Raw genomic sequence first — 23,863 nt, 5'->3', positions numbered from 1 at the left:
TGGCTGAATCATTGTTAATGTGTAAAATATGGGGGAAGACCAACATTAACAAATGACAAAGTCACACAATATCTTCAATGCAATAAACACAGCTCATTATTGATTATTTCAAGTCCTTAAAAACTTAACTTCTTAATTATTTCCCTATTGTGGCTCAAATGTGTGCCTATGCGATAATATATGGAACCCTCAAAACATAACCAAAACTAAAAAAGTAATGTCTAGGACATGTGATCTACTTTCAATCCCAGTGCAATGCTTTACATTTCAGATGCAGAAATTACCGCTGTGCGACTCAAAATGATGATAATCAGTAAGTGTCCAAAATTTCAATTGACCTTTTTCACCTTTTTAAATCTGAGCCACTTCAAACCAGTGAGATTCAAACACAAAAATACCTCATGTGAAAAAAACAAAATAATTCTAGCTGAGGCATCTCACTCTGCACTGAACAGACTCTACCTCTTGACAAACCTTCTTAAGGCAATATTTAACATGACTGTATTTACACACCTTTCCCTATCTAGAGGGCCATTAGATTAAACGAATTCAATGTCCCATGTACTTCTGGGAAGGAATCTTTTAGAACTGTCTTGGTTATTAACCTGATAACAAACAGGGAGGATGTGAGTGTATGAGGGAAGACTGCCCAGACTTTCTGATATAAGAGATGCTCTTTCCATTGCTCCATCCACTCAGCTGGCTGAGAAAAGAGTAAGAGTCAGGTGGCCAAATTACAGCAACAGCTGATCGCTATTTATTATTCGAGCAAGAGGGTGTCAGAGCAGAAGTACAGACGGGAAAACACACTCAATTCTGGGCTAAAAACAAGCAAGTCACTCTTCCCTTTTCACTTTTCCTCATCTCGGACACAGACAAGCACGCACGCACGCACGCATGCACACACACACACACACACACACACACACACACACACACACACACACACACACACACACACACACACACACATATTTAATGCTTTTATTATGATGGCTGTACAGAGACTTCCTCTTTTTCCCTTTATGTTCTCCAAAATGGTCAATCAGAGAAGATGCACTAAGTAACTGTAAAGCTGAACGAGTATGAGCCTTTTTTATGGATTCATCTCCTGGTTTAAACTGTGCCTGCACAAGTAAACTAGGACTTTTCTATTTTTCTGTGTGGGGTTAAATCTCTCTCTGTCTTTCCCTTTTGCTATTGGTGTCTGTCTTGCACACATTATCCGCATTAGTCCCCTCGCCTTTCTCCTCTGGACCTATAAATCTTTTTAGCCTCTTTATCGCTCTCTCTCTCTCTCTCTCTCTCTCTCTCTCTCTCTCTTGTTCTGGTTGTGGTTCACCCTCCCATCCCTGAATCCATCCATCTGGACGTGTGTGCTAATGCTGTCATTGTATCAGGACAGGCAGAAGCCTATTAGACAGAGCTCAGTGGTAGTAAGAATCAATACTGATCCATAGGGTTAGTCTAATGGATGCTGAGAGTCGCAGTGATTCCCTTTTGTCTGCCCAAGGATCCCATCATCCTTAACTCCTCACACATGCGCACTCTCTCTCTCAACCACACACACACGCACGCACGCACGCACGCACACACAAAATGGGCAGCTGTAAAGTGCTCACTCAGCACAGCAGCTGCGTCAGCAGAGTGAAACCAAATAGAAATCAGTGTCTTTGTGTGTGTGTGTGTGTGTGTGTGTGTGTGTGTGTGTGTGTGTGTCTGTGTGTGTGTGTCTGTGTGATAGGCAAATGTGAACATTAGTATCTGTGTAAACACAATCTACACAAATATGTAAGGGTTTGCATCCAAATCTATTAAGACAGGAACAACCAGAAGATTCACACACACACACACACACACACACACACACACACACACACACACACACACACACACACACACACACACACACACACACACACACACACACACACACACACCTAGTACAGTTTCAACAGTCTCACCTAAAACACAAAACACTAAACACAAAATTGTATTTACGTTTTCACAAAAGGAAGCAGGTAGCAGTGTGGATGTCATCTCAGTTTTCATTTTGGCTCAGCACCTGCTGAGATTTTCTCTACCCAGGCTGTTGCATCAGCAGCTATTCAATGTCACAGTGTTTGCTGGGTAAAACCAAAATGAAAGTTGGATAATATCTACAACGACTACATCCATCATTCTTTGAAACTCAGACACAGTGGTTCTTTTTCAGAGCAGACATTTTGACTTGACATAGCAGGAAGAGCACAGGTGTCGCTAAAGACATTAACAATGGCTCTGTTCTGTTAAAGTGTCACAATAAGCCTTGACAGCGTGCCTCGCAACTACAAAATGCAGGACATTGCATTATGAGATTGTTAGCAATATATTCATTCAAATAGTACAATGTACAAAGTGCAAAGTAAAAACAAAGAATGCATGTAAACAAACACCAAAACATAAAATGACAGACACAAATATTTTAACAAGATCAACAAATGCCATAAGATGAAACTGAGTTTTAAGATGAGCTGAGGGGACCAGAGAACAAAGGCTTGGTCACCTTTACTGACAATCATTAGAAGGACCCTGCTCAAGCAGCAGTCAGAGTCTGGGCAGGAGCCTGGCTGTTCAGGGCTTTACAAGCAATAAAATCCTAAAATCCAATTTAAAACTCACAGGTAATCAGTGAAGGGCAGCAGGGATTGGTGTGATATGGTTGCCTCTAATATAGCAAATAAAAAGGGACCCAGAATAGATCCCTGGGAGACCCCACAAAAGGGAGTGTAGATGTGTTATTGTAAGCCTCTTCAGCAGCATACTTTATATTATGTTCCTCAAATGTTGAGTTGGCCAGTTTCTGCATGTCACCATATATCAAATGCTCATTTGCTTAACAACATAGAGTTGTTGGTAAAAACCTACATACACACAAATATATGTTAAGTCAAGGATTCTTTGATATTCACTGTCTCAAATCAAAAACCAAGGGGAGGGGTATATAACCTGAAGAGCATAAAACGCCCTCTTTCCTCAGTTAAGATTTTTCCCATTATGGGTTTCCAAAAACCCCTTTAATTTGAAAATAACTAAATAATCACATGTATTAATAACACAGATAATATGGCAATCATGTGCTACCAGTGCTCTTTCGAAACCATCCTCACAGCAAAGCAACAGTGAATCCATACACAAAGTTTTACACTGAACGCTCACCTGTTATCTCAGCTTAGTCACTGAAAGAGAGGTTACCTAGGGAGTGCATGAGCACAGAGTGTGTGTTTTAGATTAGAGATGGAAACTCATTCTGTGTGCAGTCACCTTGGTCAAGCCTCCGGGCCCATAAGCTCCAAGGAAACACGCAAGGAGGAGTTCATTTCTCTCGGACTCCTTTAGCCTTCCTCTGGTGTAAGGTATACTACGCTGTGTTTGACTCAAGCACTCACCTTAGTCCTTGTCATTTCACGTCAATGAAGGAATGGTGACACAACCGAACTCAGAAACAACAGAGCACTTCATACTTGTTCATGGACATTAACGGGGGCGATTCAGACAGCTGACAGAAACATTTGGAACAGCGTTACTTAGACGACAAGATAAAGTTTACTGAAAAAGCAAACACTTCAGAGGAGAGCATAAAACACTGCTTTTCTGTGAGTCAACTGAGCACAAAGACGAGGAGGCAGAATTCAGTTTACAACAAATACAATCAGAATGATAACGAAAAAACATATGAAATGAAATGGTTATGAAACCTGAATAGGCTCTGTTTGCTTTAAATGAGAGCTGGAGCTATGGGAAATGCGTTTCATATCACACAAACTACTTTGTAAAAAAAAGAAAATCAAGACAGAAAGCACTTTTGGCTGTGCTATTTTTATAAAAAGCATATACTAATACAGTATCTGTGCCCTTGTAATACAATTTCAATTGTAAATTATTTCAGGCCCAGCCACCATGGCTGCAGAGGATTGTCCACTGGGGAGAGATGACCTTCGCTGTGCCTCTGGTGACAGAGCTAAATCAAAGCTGCTTGTTTAAGACAGCCACTGTACACTGGCTGTATGGCCCCTGGTGAATTATTTATGCATGAAATGAAATGACCTCTGGCACTTCGAAGACAGAAGGGATAGGGCAAGGACAAAACAGAGGGAGCAAATGGTCGGGGGGTGGCGGAGAGAAGGCAATAGAGACAATGGAGGGTTTTCCTGTATGTTTTTACAGACATGAGATTTAAAGATAAAGACAGGGGAAGGTAGAAAAGGATGGAGAGAGAGAAACTGACAGTGGAACTCTCAGGAAAAGCCTGCGGGGGTTCATGTTTGACATCTTTCTCAACCTGTTGGAGCAGCAACTTGCTCTCAGAGTCTCAATTTCTAGTCCATCTTAGTCCAAGTCAGTATGACTTTTTGGAAAGTCAGGACATCTTGTGTTTCAACATCATGGCTTTGTTTTAAGTTTGAGGTTAAAATTAGGCACAGAGGTACAAACATGTATGTGCGTTTGTGTGTGTTTATGTGTGTATGTTTGCTTACTTACAAGCAGAGTAGTCAACTCTGCTAACATCCGTTTGAAAGCTTTTCAAGCAGGATATTCTGTTATGCAGCACGCACACGTACACACAAATACAGTGTCCTTCGTCTTGCAAACTCTGTTCATACATGAATGCATTAGTGTTTAATGCTGAATGTCAGCCTTCAGTCAGTGCCAGTGCAAGAAGTTCATATAGCTCAGTAAAAAGTAAGGTAATGGGTCAGGCTGCCGGATGAGTGTGTAAGTACCATAGACTGTATAAAACAATGGACGTAGTCTCAGGGACACCACCCAGTTTTCTGAGTCATTGTGAAGCTCAGTGTTGGTGGCTCTGGCCGTCGCAATCTGAGCACCACCCAACTCTGCCATATCCTGGCTTATCAAAAAACGGCCAAAGAGGTGGTGTCTGTGGGGATTAACTTGCAATTGGAGCCAGCCTCAAGTGGTCATTCAAGGAACTGCAGTTTTTGGCACTTTCACATTGGCTTCATTTTCCAGCCCTGGAGGTTGCTGTTTTGATATTTCCCTTTGGCTCCAGATTCCGTCATTTGTGTCCCATATTGCCAGCCAACATTGACATTTTTATTATTTCACCTTGGCCATGATCTTCCCCTTACCATGCAGTCAAGTAAATTGAGTGATACAGCAAATGCTGTTCATAAACATTTTAAGAATATCCTGTAGGCACAGATCATGAAGCCCGATGTCCCAGGTTCATAACCTTTGTCACATGTCGTTCACCATCTAATCTTTTCTTGTTGTATTGTCAACAAAGGCATTAAGATAATTAAATAATGTTGGCAGTAAAGATATTGCAGATAAGATAAATATTAGAGTTCTGCTGAGCTTTGACAGGTTATCTTTGATGGGTCAAACACACATTACTAAACTGTAACCGTTTCACAACATTAGCCACATGTTGTTGTTTTTTTAATTGTTCTCAGCAAGCTTTATTACAGAGGGCCACTGACTAAGCGTCCGTATGTCAAGCTGAGAGTGAGAGCATGTTGGAATTTTACATGTGAAGTGTTTGACGGGGCAGATGGTTTTAAAGACAACAAGCACCAAACACATTATTAAAGGACAGTTAAGAGGTAGACTGACTCGTATGACAGCTTGAAATGCTAAATTCTTTGACAACACACTCACATACATGGACACACAAATGTTTGTGGGTTCAAAATGTGGTAAAAATATATGTTTAATGATGCAGAAAGCTACAGAAATTTTCTCGGAAATTAGGGGCACTTAATATTACACTCCAGCAGAGGCTATAGTATATTGGACACCGATGATTGTTTTATGGCAGGTAGATGCAATAAGTGCTTTTCTTAGCAGCCCGCTGGAAATAGCAGCTTTAAGCATCTGTCACCTACAGTCCAGCTGCTGCAGGCACGTGGGCAGCGGTCACAGACCTACACGAACATACCAGAAGGCCTAAAATTTTGGAAACATTTTATAAAATGCTGTATTTTGTTTGATTTACTCAACCAATTTCTTCACATTTTTGGCAAAAGCTCACAAAGACACAGCAGCCCACACAATTGCACAACAGTGTGTTTGACCATACTGGTTGAGAAATGCCAGCACTGCTTCAAAACTCCAGAAAGGCTCCATAAATGCATTCCAGAAAAGTTAGAACTGAATTGGCAAAAAAAAACTTATGACTTAATATTTCTTCAACTGAATCCATGCATATCCTAATAAACCCAAATATTGTTTTACATCGGCTGCGGAGTGTTCTTTGTGTTCCTTTTGTCTTGGCCTGTCAACATTTGTTTAACCGTGGAGGAGTCTAAAGTGCTCTGGCAGATCGTCATCCCAGCTTTTCACGTCCAGTTATGTCAACAGAGAGGGAGAAGAGGAGAGAGAATAACTGGGATTTTTTTCTATTCAAGTTAGTAACAAGTAAGCATTTAGAACCCATTTAAACCATTAACCATTTCTGCATGTGGGGGAATTACATGTTTTAACGTCATAACCATAAACAGGAACATTGCAGACATTTTTGTCTTACAGAGCACAATGATCATTTGTGAAATAACGCTAGTTCTCCTATCCAGCAAGTAACCATGTGCATTATACCATGTTAAGACAATGGGATTTCCCACATATACCATTTACTGGCTTTTTCATTTGCTAAAGATGAGCAATCTGTGTACACTTTGTATACAAGACGAAATTCCAGCTATGTTTTCAGAATGAGGCAGGCAGGACTCATAAAAAAGGAATCCCACCAGCTTGGATACACAGCGGATACACTCATAAACACAACCCACCCCCAACACACACAACGAAATTGAGTTCACAGTCTTTTCAGCCTCACATTGCTTGATATTATTCTAAATTTTATATGTTAAATTGTGTGTGCTCTTACACATACTTTATAATACGCTTATAAACGTTTTGCCTGCTGTTGCGCATGTGTTCATGAAAGAGAACCTGAAGTGAAGGCAGTGGACAAAAGGACTGAGATGGAAAGTGTGGGAAGGGAGGGGTCTTATTGTATTAGAGTAACAAGGACTTCAAACTGGCCCCTCCTTCAGATGCGCTCACAGAGAATCACTGGGCGAGTGCCGGGACCTCCTTCTGTCGCTGACCCTCTGCACGCCTCATTAAATCCTTTAACTTTGTCAGATTCATCCCAACGCACACATGCACATATGCACGAATACATGCACATATAATACACACATTGCCCTGTGCCTCCACCCACCATGATGCCCCTGGCCCACGGCACTGCCATATGTCCACCACAGAGGCCCTGGCAGCTCCTCTCTGCTTTGTACTGTCTGCGCACACACATTGCAGCCTAATGTAAGCTGTGAGAAAGACCCTGCAGAATGACTGGCAGGCGAGTACAAAACACCCCGGGCTTTTGTGAAAGATGGTGATTCGGTTGATCCCACTGTTGCCTTACAGAAATGTTGCTCTAATAGGAATAGACATTATCAAGTGCAATCTGATAAAACACTGCTGTCCACTGAAAAACAACATTTCATGTCAGTAATGGCAATTTAGATTTTTCCACTTACGTTAATGGATTACATATTCCCTTTCGGTTGGGACATACCTACAAGTTCTTATTTTCAATCCAGTGCTTATTGCAAATAAAAGCTTTGTTTAAAAGACAAAAATTGGATGGTGAACAAAATAACAGCCCAGTTTTTCTTTTATTAAATCTACTTTTAACCTGACAGCCCATCAAGCACACATTTTGTTTGTACTTGATGTTGTACTTTGATGTAATCTACGTCCAATTTCACCCTGTAAAAGGTGAGCTAACTTCTCACAATGCAGCTCGCTTTTGTGTTACATAGAGTGAAATCAATAAACTTCCATATGTGGAATAGAAATGCTTGACAAGCCCTTGGTGTTGCTGTAATGTGTAAGCCTCTGCCCCTCACTGAACCAGTTCTGCTGCCCTCTAATGTTACACGTTACACCTTACGTGCAAGCTGTCTCTGCTGGGTTAGTGCGTGCAGCAGGTAATCATTTCACAGTGTTGATTTTCCATCAGAGCAACCATTGACAAGCGCAGTAATGTATATTCCACTCAGGAGCTTGTTTTAAAGTGGCATGAAATTACTTTTTTTTTTAACAGTAACTTCATTCCACCTTAAACCCTGTGATCGGTTCAGGTTAATGGTTAGAAGCCAGGAGTCCGAAACAAATGGCGGCAGTGTCAGATTTCACAGTTGACCGTAAAATCTCAAATTGCAGACGCAGTTGCGATGCATGTATAACTTGCACATATGGTGTTTGTTTTGATAAATGCATGCTGCAAACTTGGTGAAGCTTTACCTGGATAATAACAGAAAATGATCTGGCTTCTACGATTCAATGATTTGGAAATCACACTTGATTTGACTGTACACAAAAATTTGAGATCGTAGCTTTCACTTTTAGGAACGTTATGCCTTCTTTTTACACAACTGGATGAGTACCTCTATGTTGACTCTGTGCGTTATAGAAACATTGAGTTTTACTCTAATAAACTCATCAGGTCAATGATATCATTTTCCCCGTGAAGTGAGAAGAAAAGAAGCAAGAGGACAGAAATAAAACAATGAAAAAAAAGAACTGCTCGATATCTTCTCCACAGAGATGAAAACTGACAGACTAGCTGTGAACATTTTGACAGCATAGTCAGCATGACCATGTCAAATGAAGACAGACCGCTAACATACATGAATAAATCTGAGATTGAACACTAACTTCCTCCCATAAACACTGATTAAAACAACACACTGGCAGTGAAAGAGGAGATTTTCTAGGCAGATAAGATGGATGCACACAAAGAGGGATGTCAGGAGGAGAGGAAGGATTAAGTAAACAATAAAGATGGGTCTCCCTCCCCTTTGCCGGGCAGCTCTGTCTTCTGGCAAACCAGCCTGGCAAGCGGCCGAAACAGGTAGAGCCAGCAAAGTGACTCAGCACCGAGCACTGGAACGTGACCCAGATCCACCACCGCTGTGTGTTTCTGATAGAGAAGTGTCATCTGACCTGTCAGGACCCACCATCACTCCAAATTCTTACTGACGTTCAGAGGCAGCGAAGGAACAGCCTCCCTGGCACTACTTAGCAAGAAAGCCAACTCAGCTGATGCTCAAGGGAAGGGAGAGAGGGAGTGAGGTGGGAGGAGGGCTCCACTGTGTGTGTGTGTGTGTGTGTGTGTGTGTGTGTGTGTGTGTGTGTGTGTGTGTGTGTGTGTGTGTGTGTGTGTGTGTGTGTGTGTGCAACTCTAAAGAGGTAACCTCCCAGAAAGGTTCCCAATAAGGTTCTTTCTAAAAAACAACAATGAGTTATCCTTCATAATTTTGCTGCACGGCTACAGGCACAAGCTGCTGACTTTCTCCTGACCCTTACTGCATTGCTTATTGAACGCAGAGGCTTAAGGAGAATGATAAGCTTACATGCGTGCATGTGCAAAAGAAGCGGGCAAGCAGCATTATACACAGCACGCATACATTGTTTAAGTTCACACTAATATGAGATTACAACTCATTAACATTCTGAACCGGTAATCAGATCTCATTGTAGAAAACTCCAACAACAATGTTCTATTATGGAGAGCAGTGGATGCAGCGTGCTGCTGAACATGGAATGTAAAACACTCCTTTGAGATGAGACGTCCTGTGTTTTTCTTCAAAGCGTGTCTGCAAGAGGGGAAGGGGTGAGGAGGGGGAGGCTTGGAGTGGGAGAGTGAGGGCAGGAGACTGAAGAGAGCAGAGGTGGACAGAGAACTCGAGTGGGACTGTTACTTGATGATTTCTTGTGTTGAAAACAACTCGCAAAAGCGCAAATGTGGCTCTTTTGAAGGCTACTGGAGGACAGCTGCATGTCTGTACGAAAGGGCCCAAAGCAGCGTTCTGATACTAATCATTTTAAGACATTTTGAGAATACGCTTGGCATGGGTTATGTCAAAATCTGATACCACTCTCATGTCTGTATGTTAGCTATTAAGTTTCATCAAGCAGCTGGTTAGCTTAGCTGAGCATAAAGATGGGTAACAGGGGGAAACAGCTAGCCTGCTGACAAAATCTGCCAATCAGTAATAATCTTTCATTACATTACACAGAAAATGAACACAATGAGTACTGCAGACCAAAGCTAAAACAGAGAGCAGGTCTGTAAACTGTGCTGGATGCTAACGATGTGCTGTGTCAAAGTCTGTTTCCCCATAAATTTGTGTTTCTCCTTATCTTAACCTGACCCCAACCTAACCCCAACCAGTTATCTCTGCAATGTCTAACCATACCCTAACCTAAGCCCAAACCACGACCGTGAAGGGCAGCGGTGCAGGCAGGGAATCACCATTCGATTTGGGTGATAGAGTCATCATTTGTTGTTCCTTTTATCTTCCAGTTCAGTTTGACTGATTTGAGGGTTCGTTTCCAACCTGTGTGATCATCTGACCACTCGTGCCTCTTGCCCCATTTGATGACTTTTAGGCGTTGTTGCTGTTTTTCAAGATTTAAAGCATTAACCTAATGAGTGCAGTGTTATTATCAGCAGGAATGATGACAAAACCAAAATATTTTGGCAAATGCACCTCTTTGCTTTCTTGCAGAGAGTCAGATGAGAAGATTGATAACACTCTTGTGGCAGCAATATGAAGCTACGGCCAGCAGCCTGTTAGCATAGCTTGGCTCTGTTTGAAAGTAATAAAACCCACTGAACCAGCAACTCTAAAGCTCACTAATTAACATATTTTAATTTGTTTAATCCGTACAAACACAGCGTGAAAAACAACATGTGTTTTAGCTGGGACTTTATGTGTTGGACTTGACAAACTCTCTAATACGTGGCTGAATGCATTCCTTCATGAAGCATTTCTAATTTTGTGAAAATATATTCCTGATTTTAGACCGTTCTAAAATGCTATTTCAGCATAATAAGTATTTTTTCAACCTTGAGAGGCAAATAGAAAGTAACTCAGCAGCTCAGATTCCCTCATCAGCCTTTGTGTGTTTGAATGTTTTCAGTTCTGTATCTGATGTTTCCCTGTGTGATGTATTACTGCGTGCTTTCAGTCTGAACTGATGTGTGTTTTTGCATGTCTCTGTGTTAGATAACACTCTTACAGCCACAGACATCTTCCCCAGCACTCTGCCAGGCTTCCGTCTCCCATCATGGCAGCGCATCTCTCCGCTTGAATCTGATTGCACCACACACCCCCTGCTGTCTAATGAGAGGATTAGACACTACATATTTGTTACAATCCCCCGTTGAAGTTACCCCTTCCTCTCCCTCTCTGTCTGTCTCCTCCTCCTCCATTCTGTCAGGCGCACTGCTGCGTTTATGGGTCTCTGTGGTTTAATAGAGTATCTCCTGGCCTGCTGACACATGGAAAGCGCAAACATTCATGCACGCGCAAATACAGCCTCTAAACGCCTACATACACCCCCACATGTGGGCACATAAACCCATGTAGACACACACACACACACACACACACACACACACACACACACACACACACACACACACACACACACACACACACACACACACACACAAACATAGCTTACACAAAGCAGAGAGGATTTTTATGCTAGAAGTCTTTTGGTTTTAAAAGCCCACAGTGCAGTAAATGGGGGGGCCTCTGTTTCCCTCTCACAAGCCGATTGTTCTCTGTAGTCTCTGGTGAGTGCGTACGTGATTGCGTGGTGGGCAGAGAAGGATCTGAGGATGATCACCACCATCCTCCCAGTTTGCAGATAAAGGCTATAAAGCTGAATCAGACCTGCCAGTATAATTACAGGCAGGAATCTGAAGAATGCTGTGATCTGAAATGAGCCTGACACCACGTATAGGGCCCTATGCAGCTGATTTACCCACTCCCAGTGTGTGTGTGTGTGAGTGTGTGAGATTTTGACCTCGGTGGTAGGGGTGTCATTTGCTATAAATGACACCTTTTCCACAGTTTAACTCATCATAGCATACACAGGGTAGATTGCAGTCGTGGGTCTGAAATACTTTTATAACCCACTTTCTCCCGAACCCATGAGCTCCAGCTTATGTGTACATGTGTTTCTGAGGTTTACCATATACAGCCTGGGGTGTGCTGTGCTCTCCTTCATCCAGAACAGAGAGGGGCCATGTCACTTATCTGAGGAATTCACCCTGAACATCTCCTCTTCATAAACACTCTCCTGTGGAGCACACCCCTCCTCCCCCACCTCCCATGGTGTGCTATGTGTTAGCTATACGAATAGCAGACACCAAATCGTATACAAAAGGGTATATAGCTAAAAGCAATATCCATCATGCAAATCCTACACGGTCCACATTTGCCACCTGGAACTCCACAAACTGCTCACATTGCTCACATAGCTCTCTGTCCTCGTGTTTTCAATGTCATGGCTTCACCAAACAGGTGGTCCTCATTAATGCTTGTCTCGAAAAATGAGCCGAGACAAAGAGTAACACATGCAAGCATCTCTCATGACCTGTTTGTGTGTTTCATATCGGTGGATTTTTTTTTTTTAAAGCTCCATTTTCGGGGTAATGAGAAAGACATCAGATCTGCAGAAATTCCCAGCGGAGCAGTTCAAACCTCTTCTCCAGCTGCGACACATCTCCCCTTGTGTCTGGATTCGCAGGAACTGACAATGGTCTGTTGAGGTAGGGAAATGATTTGTCTCTACCTCACAAGGGCAGATCTGTATCTGACTGAAGCATAAAACATACACAGACATGGCGGCACAGAGAAAGGTTGTGTTACTCCTGAATGGAATTCCAGCTGCCTTGTTTCCGACTGATCTCAGCGATGAGGAGAATGTCAGAGTGCGACGACGGAGATAAGAATGGCACCTGGAGAATGCGCTGGAGAGTATGTTTGTGCTCTTCTGAAGATATGCGTGATATGAGCAAACATACAGTACTGTTACAGAGCTTTCTACCCAGCCCTGTGAAAGGTAGATAAGAAGAGACAAGCATCAGCTGAATGTCTAAAATGTGAATATTTGTGTTTTCCTGTCCAACTTGGACCAGGAAGTTGGAAAGACTGCAGATTAATCATTCAAATATTCTACATACTGTATATCTGAGTAACTTGTGAGTGTGTGCCTCTAAGTGTGCATTTCAGGAGTGTAATGTGACACCAGGGTCTCGCAGGGGGGGGACCGAATCTCTGACCCCATCTGATGCCGACTTCCAGACTCTCTAAAGGCCTCGCTGCTAATGGAACATGAATCCAGATGAATAGACGCTGGATGTACAGACAATAAGCCAATTAACCCCCCCGCCTCCAAATACTAGACGATCAGAGAAGACGGCGAACCAAAGTGCGCGTAGAGAGCTGTATGACAAAAGATATTCTGGATCTAGGTAAGACATTTTGACTCCGCTATGAGAACTCATACTGTGACATGTCAAAAAATCTTAAATGAAAAAGGCTAACAATCCCACAGTGCTTTAAGCCTCGGACGGCTGAAGAAATGTTGACACAAGCTCAAAAACATTGCTTTCTGTCTCGGCCCCTGCTGTAACTCATTCAAAATACCAGCGCACTTTATCTCATTATGTCACGGTTGTCTCACGTGGCCCGCGTGTCAGATATGTTGTACATTTTACACGCACACACAGGTGCACATCGGACACACACACACACAGCCACACATGCTTGGCTCAGTTATGTGAAAGCATTGTTGTCAATGATTTCCACGTTGTCTGTTTTGTGTTGTTATTTCATACACACAGTACTTATCCACAAAAAAGTTGATCACAAACACACGATATCTGACAGCGCCCCTTTTTATCAGCGTGAATCATTATCTGTGTCATGTTTAGACGACTGCGTGTCACAAAATACGAGCTGTTTTCTCAGCTCTTGACTCAACATCAACAATGTCCATCTAAGTCTTTAAAAAGCAGAATATTTGGATGAGAGTAAGCGGAGAAACCTGGAATTAATTACGCAGTGTGCAGATTTACAACTTTCTGTGTCATTGCTGACGTTTTCACAATGTCAACAATTCCAGCTCAGATAATCTGACCCCACTGTAAATTGTGAGTTTGTTTTAGGCCAGCCTGGGAAAGCAGCACAGACACACACCCCTTCTCTCCCCTGCTTGCTTGCTTGTGTTGCATTGTATACTGTATTTATATTGAACATAACCGGGAGATTTGGATTGGTCTTCAAATACCCTCCAGTTTTGGCAAAGGTCATGTTTTTATCTCCACTTCATATCGGTAGATTGGACACTAACTGTCCAATCCATCTTTGTGTTACGTGAGCTCATTAACAATGCATCTGGAAAGCATATAACCATTAAGGCCTGGCAGCCGGGACAGCTCCACCCTCACAGACTCTAGCTGGCTTCAACTGCACTGCTGTAAAGTGTGCAGCACATATCACAGAGCCTATAGACGCAGCTCATGGTTTATCCATTTCACATGTGCGGTGGTACATCTATTATTTCTAAACACTAATCGAGTACTAATGCCATACTGTTGCATTGGTCATGTCTTTCCTTCATTTCCACAAGGCTCTGTATGTATTGTACATTCCTCAGTCACAGCTCCATCTGTTTGTCGGAAGAATGGAGAGGCCCTCAGCATACCCCTGAGAGGTTTAAAGTATGCCGGCCTCCTGCAGTCTCCCAGCAAACACACGGAATACTCCAATCTGCTCTGGCAGGCCGTTTTTAATTCAGCCTGGGCCTCATGAGGAGGTGAACCAGCTGGACCCCAGCCAGGTAAATGGCTCAAACTAACAGCCATGAGCCATCAGAAGACATCACCCTCACCGCCCTCGGTCCTCTCTCCGACACTGTTCATGATGTGTTTGTAAAATGCCACCTTGTATCCAGTGGCAGGCGTGCATTCAATCCTCGTCTTTGTGGGAGATATGACCACCAATCTGCCACCTTTAGTCTGCAGTTTCTTTCATTTCCCTTGGATGACTCATCCATTTCCCTCGCCCTTTTCTCCCCCTTTATTGCTTGAAGCTTTCACTGAGAACCATCGCTGGCAGTGTGGCCCTTCTGCAGGCGGTGCCTCTGATTTACTGATTGATTTTAGCATTAACGACCAGCCCCTCCTCCCAACTCTCCCAAACACACACAAGTGGACACCCACACATTTATTGACGGGCCTCTCCTGTGGCTTTAAGATAAAGCAGCTACAAGCTGAGCCTGAAAGATGGAGTCTTGATAATGCATGGATGCAGGTAGAGTACAGTTGTGTGCATGGAGGAGTGGAAAAGGTGAATTTCTATCTTGTTGCTGTTGGCAGAATTTCCTCTCCAAACTCATGCCAATACAGATTTGTAAAGTAAGTCTGGACATCACATGTGGAGTTGTCTGTAGACCTTTTTTTTTAGGCTAAAATCAGTCTAACAATGACATATTTAGCAAAGTCAGTGAGTTGGATTGGTTGCATGCCTGGCATTATCTGAAGTTAAAGATTACAAAGATTACCTCTCCTTAAAGAGGCTGTAAGAGATATTTTTATCATGACAACATACAAGATGACTAAGTGAAAACTGTCTCACAATGTGAAAGGGGTCGATCTTAGCATCGTTTTTGGCAGCAGTAGCCAGTTTTCAGAGGAAAACCACTGAAAACACAGTGTATACTATCTGCTCATCACCAATCAGCACAGCGTTTAGCAGCTAAAGAGCCAGATATTTCCCTCAGGAACATTGGACTTAGATTCACCAGGTTGCCAGAAGCACTCCGAATAAAATGATAGTGTTCCTCCTCAACAGCTGGGCATGTAAAGTTCGCCATATCAACTGAGAAGCTAAGCTAATCAATGTTGTGTTCATAGCTTGTTTCTGCTGCCTCCATGTGGCCAAATACATCAGTTATTAGAGGTTTAAAGTGAAACTGCAGAACATTTAAAATAAGTAAAAGCACACTTATTCTCCTACATTTGAAAAGTAGAGCTCCTAAGCAATGAAGCTAACCCTTAGAGCCATAATAAAGGACATCGATCCGATCGATTTGAAATAAATAAATCGGTAAATTCAGTATCACATGGCGAAACTGAGTAAAGAAATGAGGAGTTAAATAGCAGTTCTCTCTGCCATCTTTTTCAGTTGGGTCCACTGGGTCAAAGTGGAAAATAGCAACCACAAGCTAACAAACCATTAACCTGCTGCTAACTGAAACATGACACACATACAGACCCCTGCCAAATTCCATAATATCAACACATCTCTCATAGTAATACTTCATCGTGTTATATTATACAGGTCCTTTACTGTAGTCCCTGTCACAGGAGAGTATTTAACCATTCCACCAATAGGCAAAAACACCATTTCAGTTCTTCTACAAGGAACAATCAGATTGCCAGGCGGATTTTAGTTTTAGGATTTTAGTTAACCTTACTGCAAGAAAGGACTGTTTGTTGTAACTGCTGACACGACTACACTGAGCAACTACAGGGAGACACACCAGCTACTGTCAGGCCTGATAGTATAAAGCAGCTACTGTGCAATAACTGAAGCCATCCTGGTGAGCTGAAAATGGTCAGTACTGAAGTGAGGATGCTGACACAGCTGTATAGAAACTGGCTTGACACACACTAATCAAAATTTGTGAGTGTGACCTTGTGTGTCCTCTGCAGTGCCTTGAAGTTTCATTGTTAGGAAGAACTACAGAGGGAGCTGATGTTGAATAACATAAAGGTTTATGACATGATGTCTGGGGGCATGAAATGGGCTCCGAAGGAGCAAAAATTCAGAACTTTGCTTCAACACACCAGAGAAAAAAAGTGCAAATAATCAAGACAACGCTTTTCCCTCGTAGATGTCCCCTACAACCAAGGGATAAGACAACCAATAACACACACTATTCAAATAATGCACGTTTTTATTCTGCTTGTGGACTAAGCTTAAACCTTTTTTTCATTGAGAAATTAATGGGTTGCATCTCAAACTCTACATAAAGGAAAACCGTCTACTTTGGCCTCATAAACCTGGCACTGCTACGACATGATAATCTTAAAGAGGCAGTGGGTGGACGGATGGACACAAGATAATCTTTTAGGCAGTGGACGAAATCTTCATTTAGGAAATGGCCAGAGTACTTCTTGGCAACCTGCTCTATCCTTCTCAGACAGAGGGAGACAGTGCGTGTGTGTGTGTGTGTGTGTGTGTGAGAGAGAGAGAGAATGTGAGACAGATCACTGCATGGGGAGAGCTGGGGGGGAAGGATGGAGTCTTACAAGGAAAAGATCTGCTGAGGGCAAATTTCCATTCTGCCAAAGTCTGAGAAAAAAAAAAAAAAACAAATGAAAAACTTCACCCTGCCCAGCAGTTACATCACAATGACCCTAAGAACACAGCTCTCCAGCAGGTCTCTGTGCTGCATTGGACCATACTCATTACCAAGACCAGCGTCTTCTACACTTTAAGGCACCTCCGACAGAGCTAATGAGAAACAACATATTGGTTGATATTTAACACTGCAAGTTTTAGCCGGTTGCGTCAAACGCTGCCTGCACCCAACGGTCAGCATTCAGGAATTAGTCAATGAACAGGTATGTAAAACTTGAACTCCACACGCTGACCTACGAATAGCAACAAATGGAAGGGTGCCCTCTAGTGGTGGAAAAAAAAAAACTGCCATGACTCACAGCAAAACTTATCTCAACCTGGGTCGCATGTGAATCCTGCCAGGGGGCAAGTCACATTACAGGCCTCTCAAGAAGCTCACATGCTTGTCATCTAACATTTATTCTGGCTAAAAAACTGTGTAATCCTTGTTTCAACTACTAAAGTCAACAAGTCACGGTCTCTTAAATGTGTTTACCAGATTGCATTTGAAGAGAGGTTAAAAGTTGTCAGAGGAGTGAGGGACACACACAAAACGTGTGTGCTGAATATGCATCAACTTCGCCTTTGACATGAAAATGAACAAATTCAGATGAAATATTGAATGTTTTTATAGCAATACAGAAGAGTTCAACACTACATACAATGTCTTTTTCCATTTAAACCAAAAATCTTCCACCTTGTTCCAAACACAGTACAATAAGAGCCAGTTGTAACTTAAGTACACAAAGTGCTGCTACGCTGTACAAAGGTAATATATCATCCATTGAGTTTCACAGATGAAAATACCACATGAAGGTTTTGAATGTGCTAGTTTCATTTCCAGCTTCGTTTAATGATGTCCGCCACAAAAAAAAAAAAACTTTGAAAAAATCCTGTGTGTGCTATCCTGATTTCTTACCCTTCAAGAACTTTAAAGAAGAAGGCGAGGCTCTATGGCTGACAGAGCCTTCAGTTTAAAAAGTCCTGCCCTTCCATCTTCTGCATAAGAAGTATTTTTAGCTTGAAGTGAACACATTTGGAGAATTAGCTCATTCCAGTGTGATGAAAATGCAATCTTTCTTCCTTCTTTCAAAAGACTGATGTGCAGTTGACAGTTCAGATTTAATAAAGTGAGTAGTTATATGCCTCTTTTGATCTATCTTCTCAGATACCTCTGCAAGCAAACTCAGGTTCAGTGACTGTATTCACAACTGAAAGGTGGCGGAGGTCTGTGACATTGCGTTGTAAATGAAAGTGTTGCTCAAAGGCACAAACTGGTGGCTGATGATCTTGATGGCCTCTTGAGCAGCAGATCCTATAGAAACACATTGAAAAATAAGATACATGGATGTATTAGCAGTGGCTGTAGGTGTTGGATATACTGTGCATTAGCTTTTCAATCAATTTAATAAGAGCGCTACATTATTACCTCCCAAAAACGCAGCAACTGTGTGTGGCTCCGCTGCACCATATCGACAGCTGTGGGTTATGACAAGGGTAAAAAAGTTATTTGGCACAGTCTCTGTATGAAGAATCGGTCCGATCAGTAAATCAAGCAGCGACCGTGACTTACAACTCATGGATGTAATCGTCTTTGATGTTGACATTGAGGCTGTACTCCTGCAGAAGGCTGTTCACACAGAGCTTCAGTTTGCTGATATCTTCCTCCACCTGGTAGTTATAAACTCCTGGTAAGACCCCCCCCCAAAAAAAAATAAGAAATGAGAAATATTTTCTTCCATCTACTGGCATCAGGAGAAATTAGCAACATGCATTCTGCAGGGTAAAAACAGACTCTGATGTGTACAGTAGTAGTTTCTCTGTGTGATAGTATGGAAGTTATTCTCTTGATACACCTGCCAGCCTCTTTCAAAATCACTGCAGGGTCGCCCCAGAGCTTTCAGGATGATGCCCATATTTAAGTGTTGAAAAGAAATATGCAGCTGCAATGCTCACTGCCTACAGTAGTATTTTTAAATTCTAGCAGTTACAACTTCCTCTTTTCACTTTTAGGTGGCCACATTGACAAAGTACCAAATGATTTCCCTTTTGGAAACATCTGCAACTTACCAAACACACACACACACACGAAAAAACAATTAGTATGTATGATGCGTATAACCCTTAGCTTTACCTGGGTAGCGGGAGTGCTGCTGATAGAAGCGATCAACACCGCGGAGCATGAGGTAGAAGACCATCTCACTATCTGGATTGTCCATGCATGACGCTGAGGACGCACAGCTATTGTTAATAAGTGAACAAGCTTTATGCTTATCAGAGGAGAAAACAGTAGTGAGAGTTGGCTCGAATGCAGGAAATGAACAAGACTGAAGAGTTTGATCAGAAAGAAAATGAATCTCCAACTTACTGATTTCATCTTTATTTACTGAATCCACACTGTATTCTTCAGCCAAAGATCTGCAGCGCACCACCCTCAGAAAGGATGAATTCTTACCTAGACACCGACATCAGTGCCTACAGTTAGGAGTAAACTTACACTACACTTGTATGCAGGCTGAGTTCTCATGCAGTGACAGTTGGTGCAAACAAGACAGAGACGATGCTTTCAAGTGCTTCTGATTAGTAACAATATTTAACTGAGGAATGAATAGCGTCAGGTAGCTTTGAGTCACACCTTTCACCATGTGTGTCTACATACATGGATGTCTAAAAAGATCCTCAGTGGCTTGTTTACACAGATTATACACTAATTACCATTAATTACTGGATCAGACAGTGCAATTAAAGGCTGCATTATTTCAACTAGAGACACTTAACCAACTCTCAGGCGTTACATAATGAAACCCAATCTCTGTGCAAACTTAATCAGCTACACACACTGCTCATGACTGAATATAAAATGTGAGGCTAATGCTTGTTAGTTAAAGAACGGGTTACTTACAGAACAGCTTAATGTCCTTTTCAGAGATGCTCTCCGGTGGCTGGCAGAAAGTAAAAGTAATTTCAGTGAAAAAGCATTTTTAAGGATCACTGTTAAGGAGCAGTGTGTGCATCTTTAAGGATCAATATGATCAGTGTACATGGGTTTACAACATACCTTTCCAACAGACTGCAGTAGACATTCTACATGCTTAGCAACAGCTGCTGCATCCTGCATGGCCTTTTCCCTGTAACTGAAATAAAACAAAAAATGAATGACAACACCACCACAAACCCACATTATGAAATCATACGCAATTAGAAAGAGAGGCATACAGCTGGATTTTCTGTTGCATCAGACAAACTTTCTAGTACGTTTCAGTTGCTCGTTTCCTTTATAAATGTATCCAAACAGCTTGCACCCATTATAATCCCCACTTACACATTTTGAAGGTTGATGAATTTCTGGGAGTCTGCGATCATATCTGGGATGGTCCCCCGCACAGGGAGGCTTCCATTGCCTTCGTTGAGAACAAACTCCTTCAAAGCTCGCAGCATCACCCAGAAGGACAGACTCTGTTGAACACACAACAGAAAGCATTCACCAGTTTGAAAAAGAAATAATCACACTTCAACTATGAAACTATGTTTGTATTTTTAGTATAAAGACTTGTGAGGACCTGTGATGTGATATTATTACACTGCTCACAATTGAAGAGGTCTTCAACAGCACTAGGAATCTGCAGAAATACAGACACATTACTAGAGTCTCACAAGACATAACTGTGACACTACAGAAAACACACTGATTAAAGGGTGATATATGTTGTATTTGAGATTTGGCACCTTGGTTGGATTCAAAGCAGTATTGACATTCTTAATAGCTTCCTCAAAGTTTTCTTCATCCTCTGTGACACCGTTCTCTTTCTTCAGGATCCCTGAAGGAACCCAAAATAAGAGACAGGAGGTAAGTTTGACTTACACAACACAGTCGCTGAATTTCTGAATAACTACAGATATTCACAGATACCTTCCCGAATAACCTGCTTGAAGGCCTCTTTCTCCTTGTAGTTTTTCGGTGGCTGATAGTTGTGCTACAACAAAAACAGCAGCAGAGTGACATTTTATTGGACAGCAAAACTGACAAAAACCATCAAGAATAAATATCAGTGTTGCAGTATTTGTCACAGAGGAGGTCACAGAAATGCATCATACCTCACTGAGCCATTTCTCCAAGAATTTAGCAACGATGATAACCCACGGTGTGTGACTGTGATCCTACGGGTGAAATAAAGAACGGGAAGGCGTGCTATGAGTTGTGTAAAGCTTGGATGTTTTTAAACTGATGAATGTGCATACACAGGTGTGCTGACACCAAAGCACACACCTTCTTGTCCATGCTGTCAAGGTCGTAGGACTCAATGTGGTTCTTGAATTCGGCGAAAGGCTGGTCCAACCTCAGGTCTTCCAAGGCATTGTCTGGGTGAGATTCAATCACTGGAGAGAGAGGTGGTAAAATATTAAAGTATATTATATACAAATCTAATTATATGTGTAAACTATGAGCCTCAGTGAAATAACCATAGTACCAAAAAATGTGAATACTGGCAGATATCAAGTACCTCATGCAAACACTATAGAGGCTAATTTCTGACATGTTATCCCACACAGTTCCATGAGTTTGTAAACTCAAAGCATTAGACACATATACATATAATACCAATTAAAAATCAAAATTAAAAGTTGTTAAGTGTCATAATAAGAAAACATTAGGAATCACAGTGAAATGCTGGGGAACTGACCTGTATGCTCCTGCACCACTAGCCTCATGTAGCCAATCAGGCCGTAGCTTTTACAGACGAGGAAAGGTACAGAGGCGCTGCACAGAACCGAACCGAGCCTCAAACACGTGCTGTTGAATTTTAGAGAAAATTTGAAGTTAATTGGACAGAAAATAAAACAGTAACAAATCAAGCCAATTATTATTATTATATGCGATTCATTTAGATTAATTCGTCAGAAAGCATGTCATTAATTTGATTCACCTTTTAATTGCTTGACAGTCCAATTTCCTATACATTTTCTCATTAACTCTTCTAATACAATAAAATGCCAGAGTAAAAAATAACTGTACTTCATACCTTTCTGGCAACTGGACACCGATGACGATGGTAAACCTGTGGAAAAACTCTGGATCATTGTCCAGAAGCTTGTCTGGACTCTGCAAGAGTAACAGAGAATATAAGAGGGATGAGTGTCACTATCAATGTGATGATGCTGATGAATACATTTACATATTTACACACACAAAACATCTGTGGTGCCGAGTCAAAACTTGAATAACACCAACCTCCTCGACAAAGTTTCCAGAGACATCGCTGTTCAGCTCTTGTAGCAGCTCAGTGGCGGCCTGTGCTCTGTTCTGCAACATAAAAAACTAAGGTCACACAAATATGCAAATTCTTCCTGATAGAATATTAAAGGTTTTGAGTTACCAAGGAGGAGAGATGGAGATGCAGGGGGCAGGCGGAAAATAGGAAAATGTGCATCTATGTGATTATGAAAGAAGAAAGGCATATAAAACATACATTCATCCATTCTGGCATAGCATACCTTTCCAATACCGGTGCTGCTTAGGAAAAAGCTGCAAAGCAAGATCAAGAGGTCAACTATGAACACACAAGCAAACTAACACATCTCATTTTTAGTTTACATCAACACTCAAAACAACTGCAGTCTTACTTGTTTCCAACATCTTCCCCGGAAACTGTGTGCCCATCAACTATGGTAAATGCTCCAATACCTGGCAATGAGATCAGCTGATTCATTCAGTAAGATGCTTTCATCAACACCTGCAGCACCAACACAGAGCCACATCTGTTTACCTGGAAGTACTAAGTTCTTCAGTATCTCTGTCCCAGTCGCTGTGGCGTTGACCAGACAAACATGTGCGTTCTCCAGTGCCTCCTGACCATGGTCACCCCAAAGCCTGAAAGCATGACATGGACATGTGTTGCCATCTAGTGACACCATTCATTCTCAACCACAATACGGCACTTTGCCAGAATGACTTGGCTAGTGTTATGACTGCTAATTGACTGCCTTGTATTATTACACTCGTTTAACCATCAAACGCAGTCAATACAAAATATGCAAGGCTAGCGGCAGTCACTACTTAGACAAGATGGCAATTTTGATAGTCTAACAAACGCCAAACAGAAAAAGATCAACCCAATTAACCTTACAGCTATTGTGCTAGCTTGCCGATGCTGTTTTAACTATAACGTACAGAGTAAGCTAACGCTAGCTAACGTTAGCACTGCTGTCCCACCAGTGTTTCCGCTGTGACCTCTCAGACTAAGCAGAACATTTAGCTCAGGGAAAATCTGATTTTTTGTGAAATCTAAGATATAGTTTAAGTCTACCTGAGTTGCCTGTCGTATTTCTGCTCTTTTGAGGTTTTGGTGGCTGCCATGGTTATCTTCCCAGTGAGTGACGTCTATAGACGCATTTTAACGTCCTCATCCACAGATTCGACACAGACATGGCGGCGGGAAAATTCAGTTGCGCACTTTCGACACAAAAACTCACCGTGTTTACCAAACATGGAGACTTGAAGTGGCATACGATGCTGTTAGATTATGATTTAAATATTGTGTTAGCACCACTGTCAGAGAGGCTTCCTCCTTGCACTG

The 23,863-nt window shown here is 42.0% G+C and overlaps 1 protein-coding gene across 1 annotated transcript; it reads right to left on the bottom strand.

The window, feature by feature from the left end:
- Positions 1–17,956: 17,956 nt before the first annotated feature.
- nae1 (nedd8 activating enzyme E1 subunit 1) lies at positions 17,957–23,694 on the bottom strand. Its single transcript, XM_070967803.1, has 20 exons — positions 23,594–23,694; positions 23,054–23,157; positions 22,911–22,971; positions 22,782–22,812; positions 22,519–22,590; positions 22,310–22,389; positions 21,971–22,080; positions 21,556–21,665; positions 21,384–21,446; positions 21,199–21,262; positions 21,015–21,106; positions 20,849–20,908; positions 20,611–20,744; positions 20,347–20,422; positions 20,191–20,230; positions 19,657–19,743; positions 19,423–19,515; positions 18,862–18,976; positions 18,718–18,767; positions 17,957–18,603 (listed from the first exon to the last, which is right to left on the bottom strand). The coding sequence occupies exons 1-20, from the start codon at positions 23,641–23,643 to the stop codon at positions 18,494–18,496; spliced, it is 1,602 nt and encodes a 533-aa protein (XP_070823904.1). The 5' UTR covers positions 23,644–23,694; the 3' UTR covers positions 17,957–18,493.
- Positions 23,695–23,863: the final 169 nt, after the last annotated feature.

The sequence above is a fragment of the Chaetodon trifascialis genome, chromosome 1 (genome assembly GCF_039877785.1).
Source record: "Chaetodon trifascialis isolate fChaTrf1 chromosome 1, fChaTrf1.hap1, whole genome shotgun sequence".
Lineage (NCBI taxonomy): Eukaryota > Metazoa > Chordata > Actinopteri > Chaetodontiformes > Chaetodontidae > Chaetodon > Chaetodon trifascialis.
This window is presented reverse-complemented; position numbering and strand designations above follow the sequence as displayed.

Coding starts and splice junctions, on each gene's coding strand:
- nae1 (XM_070967803.1), bottom strand. CDS start 23,643: ATGGCAGCCACCAAAACCTCAAAAGAGCAGAAATACGACAGGCAACTC. Junction 22,813..22,910: donor GGGGAAGATGTTGGAAACAA/GTAAGACTGCAG, acceptor CTTGCTTTGCAG/CTTTTTCCTAAGCAGCACCG. Junction 20,231..20,346: donor TACTGCAGTCTGTTGGAAAG/GTATGTTGTAAA, acceptor ACTTTCTGCCAG/CCACCGGAGAGCATCTCTGA.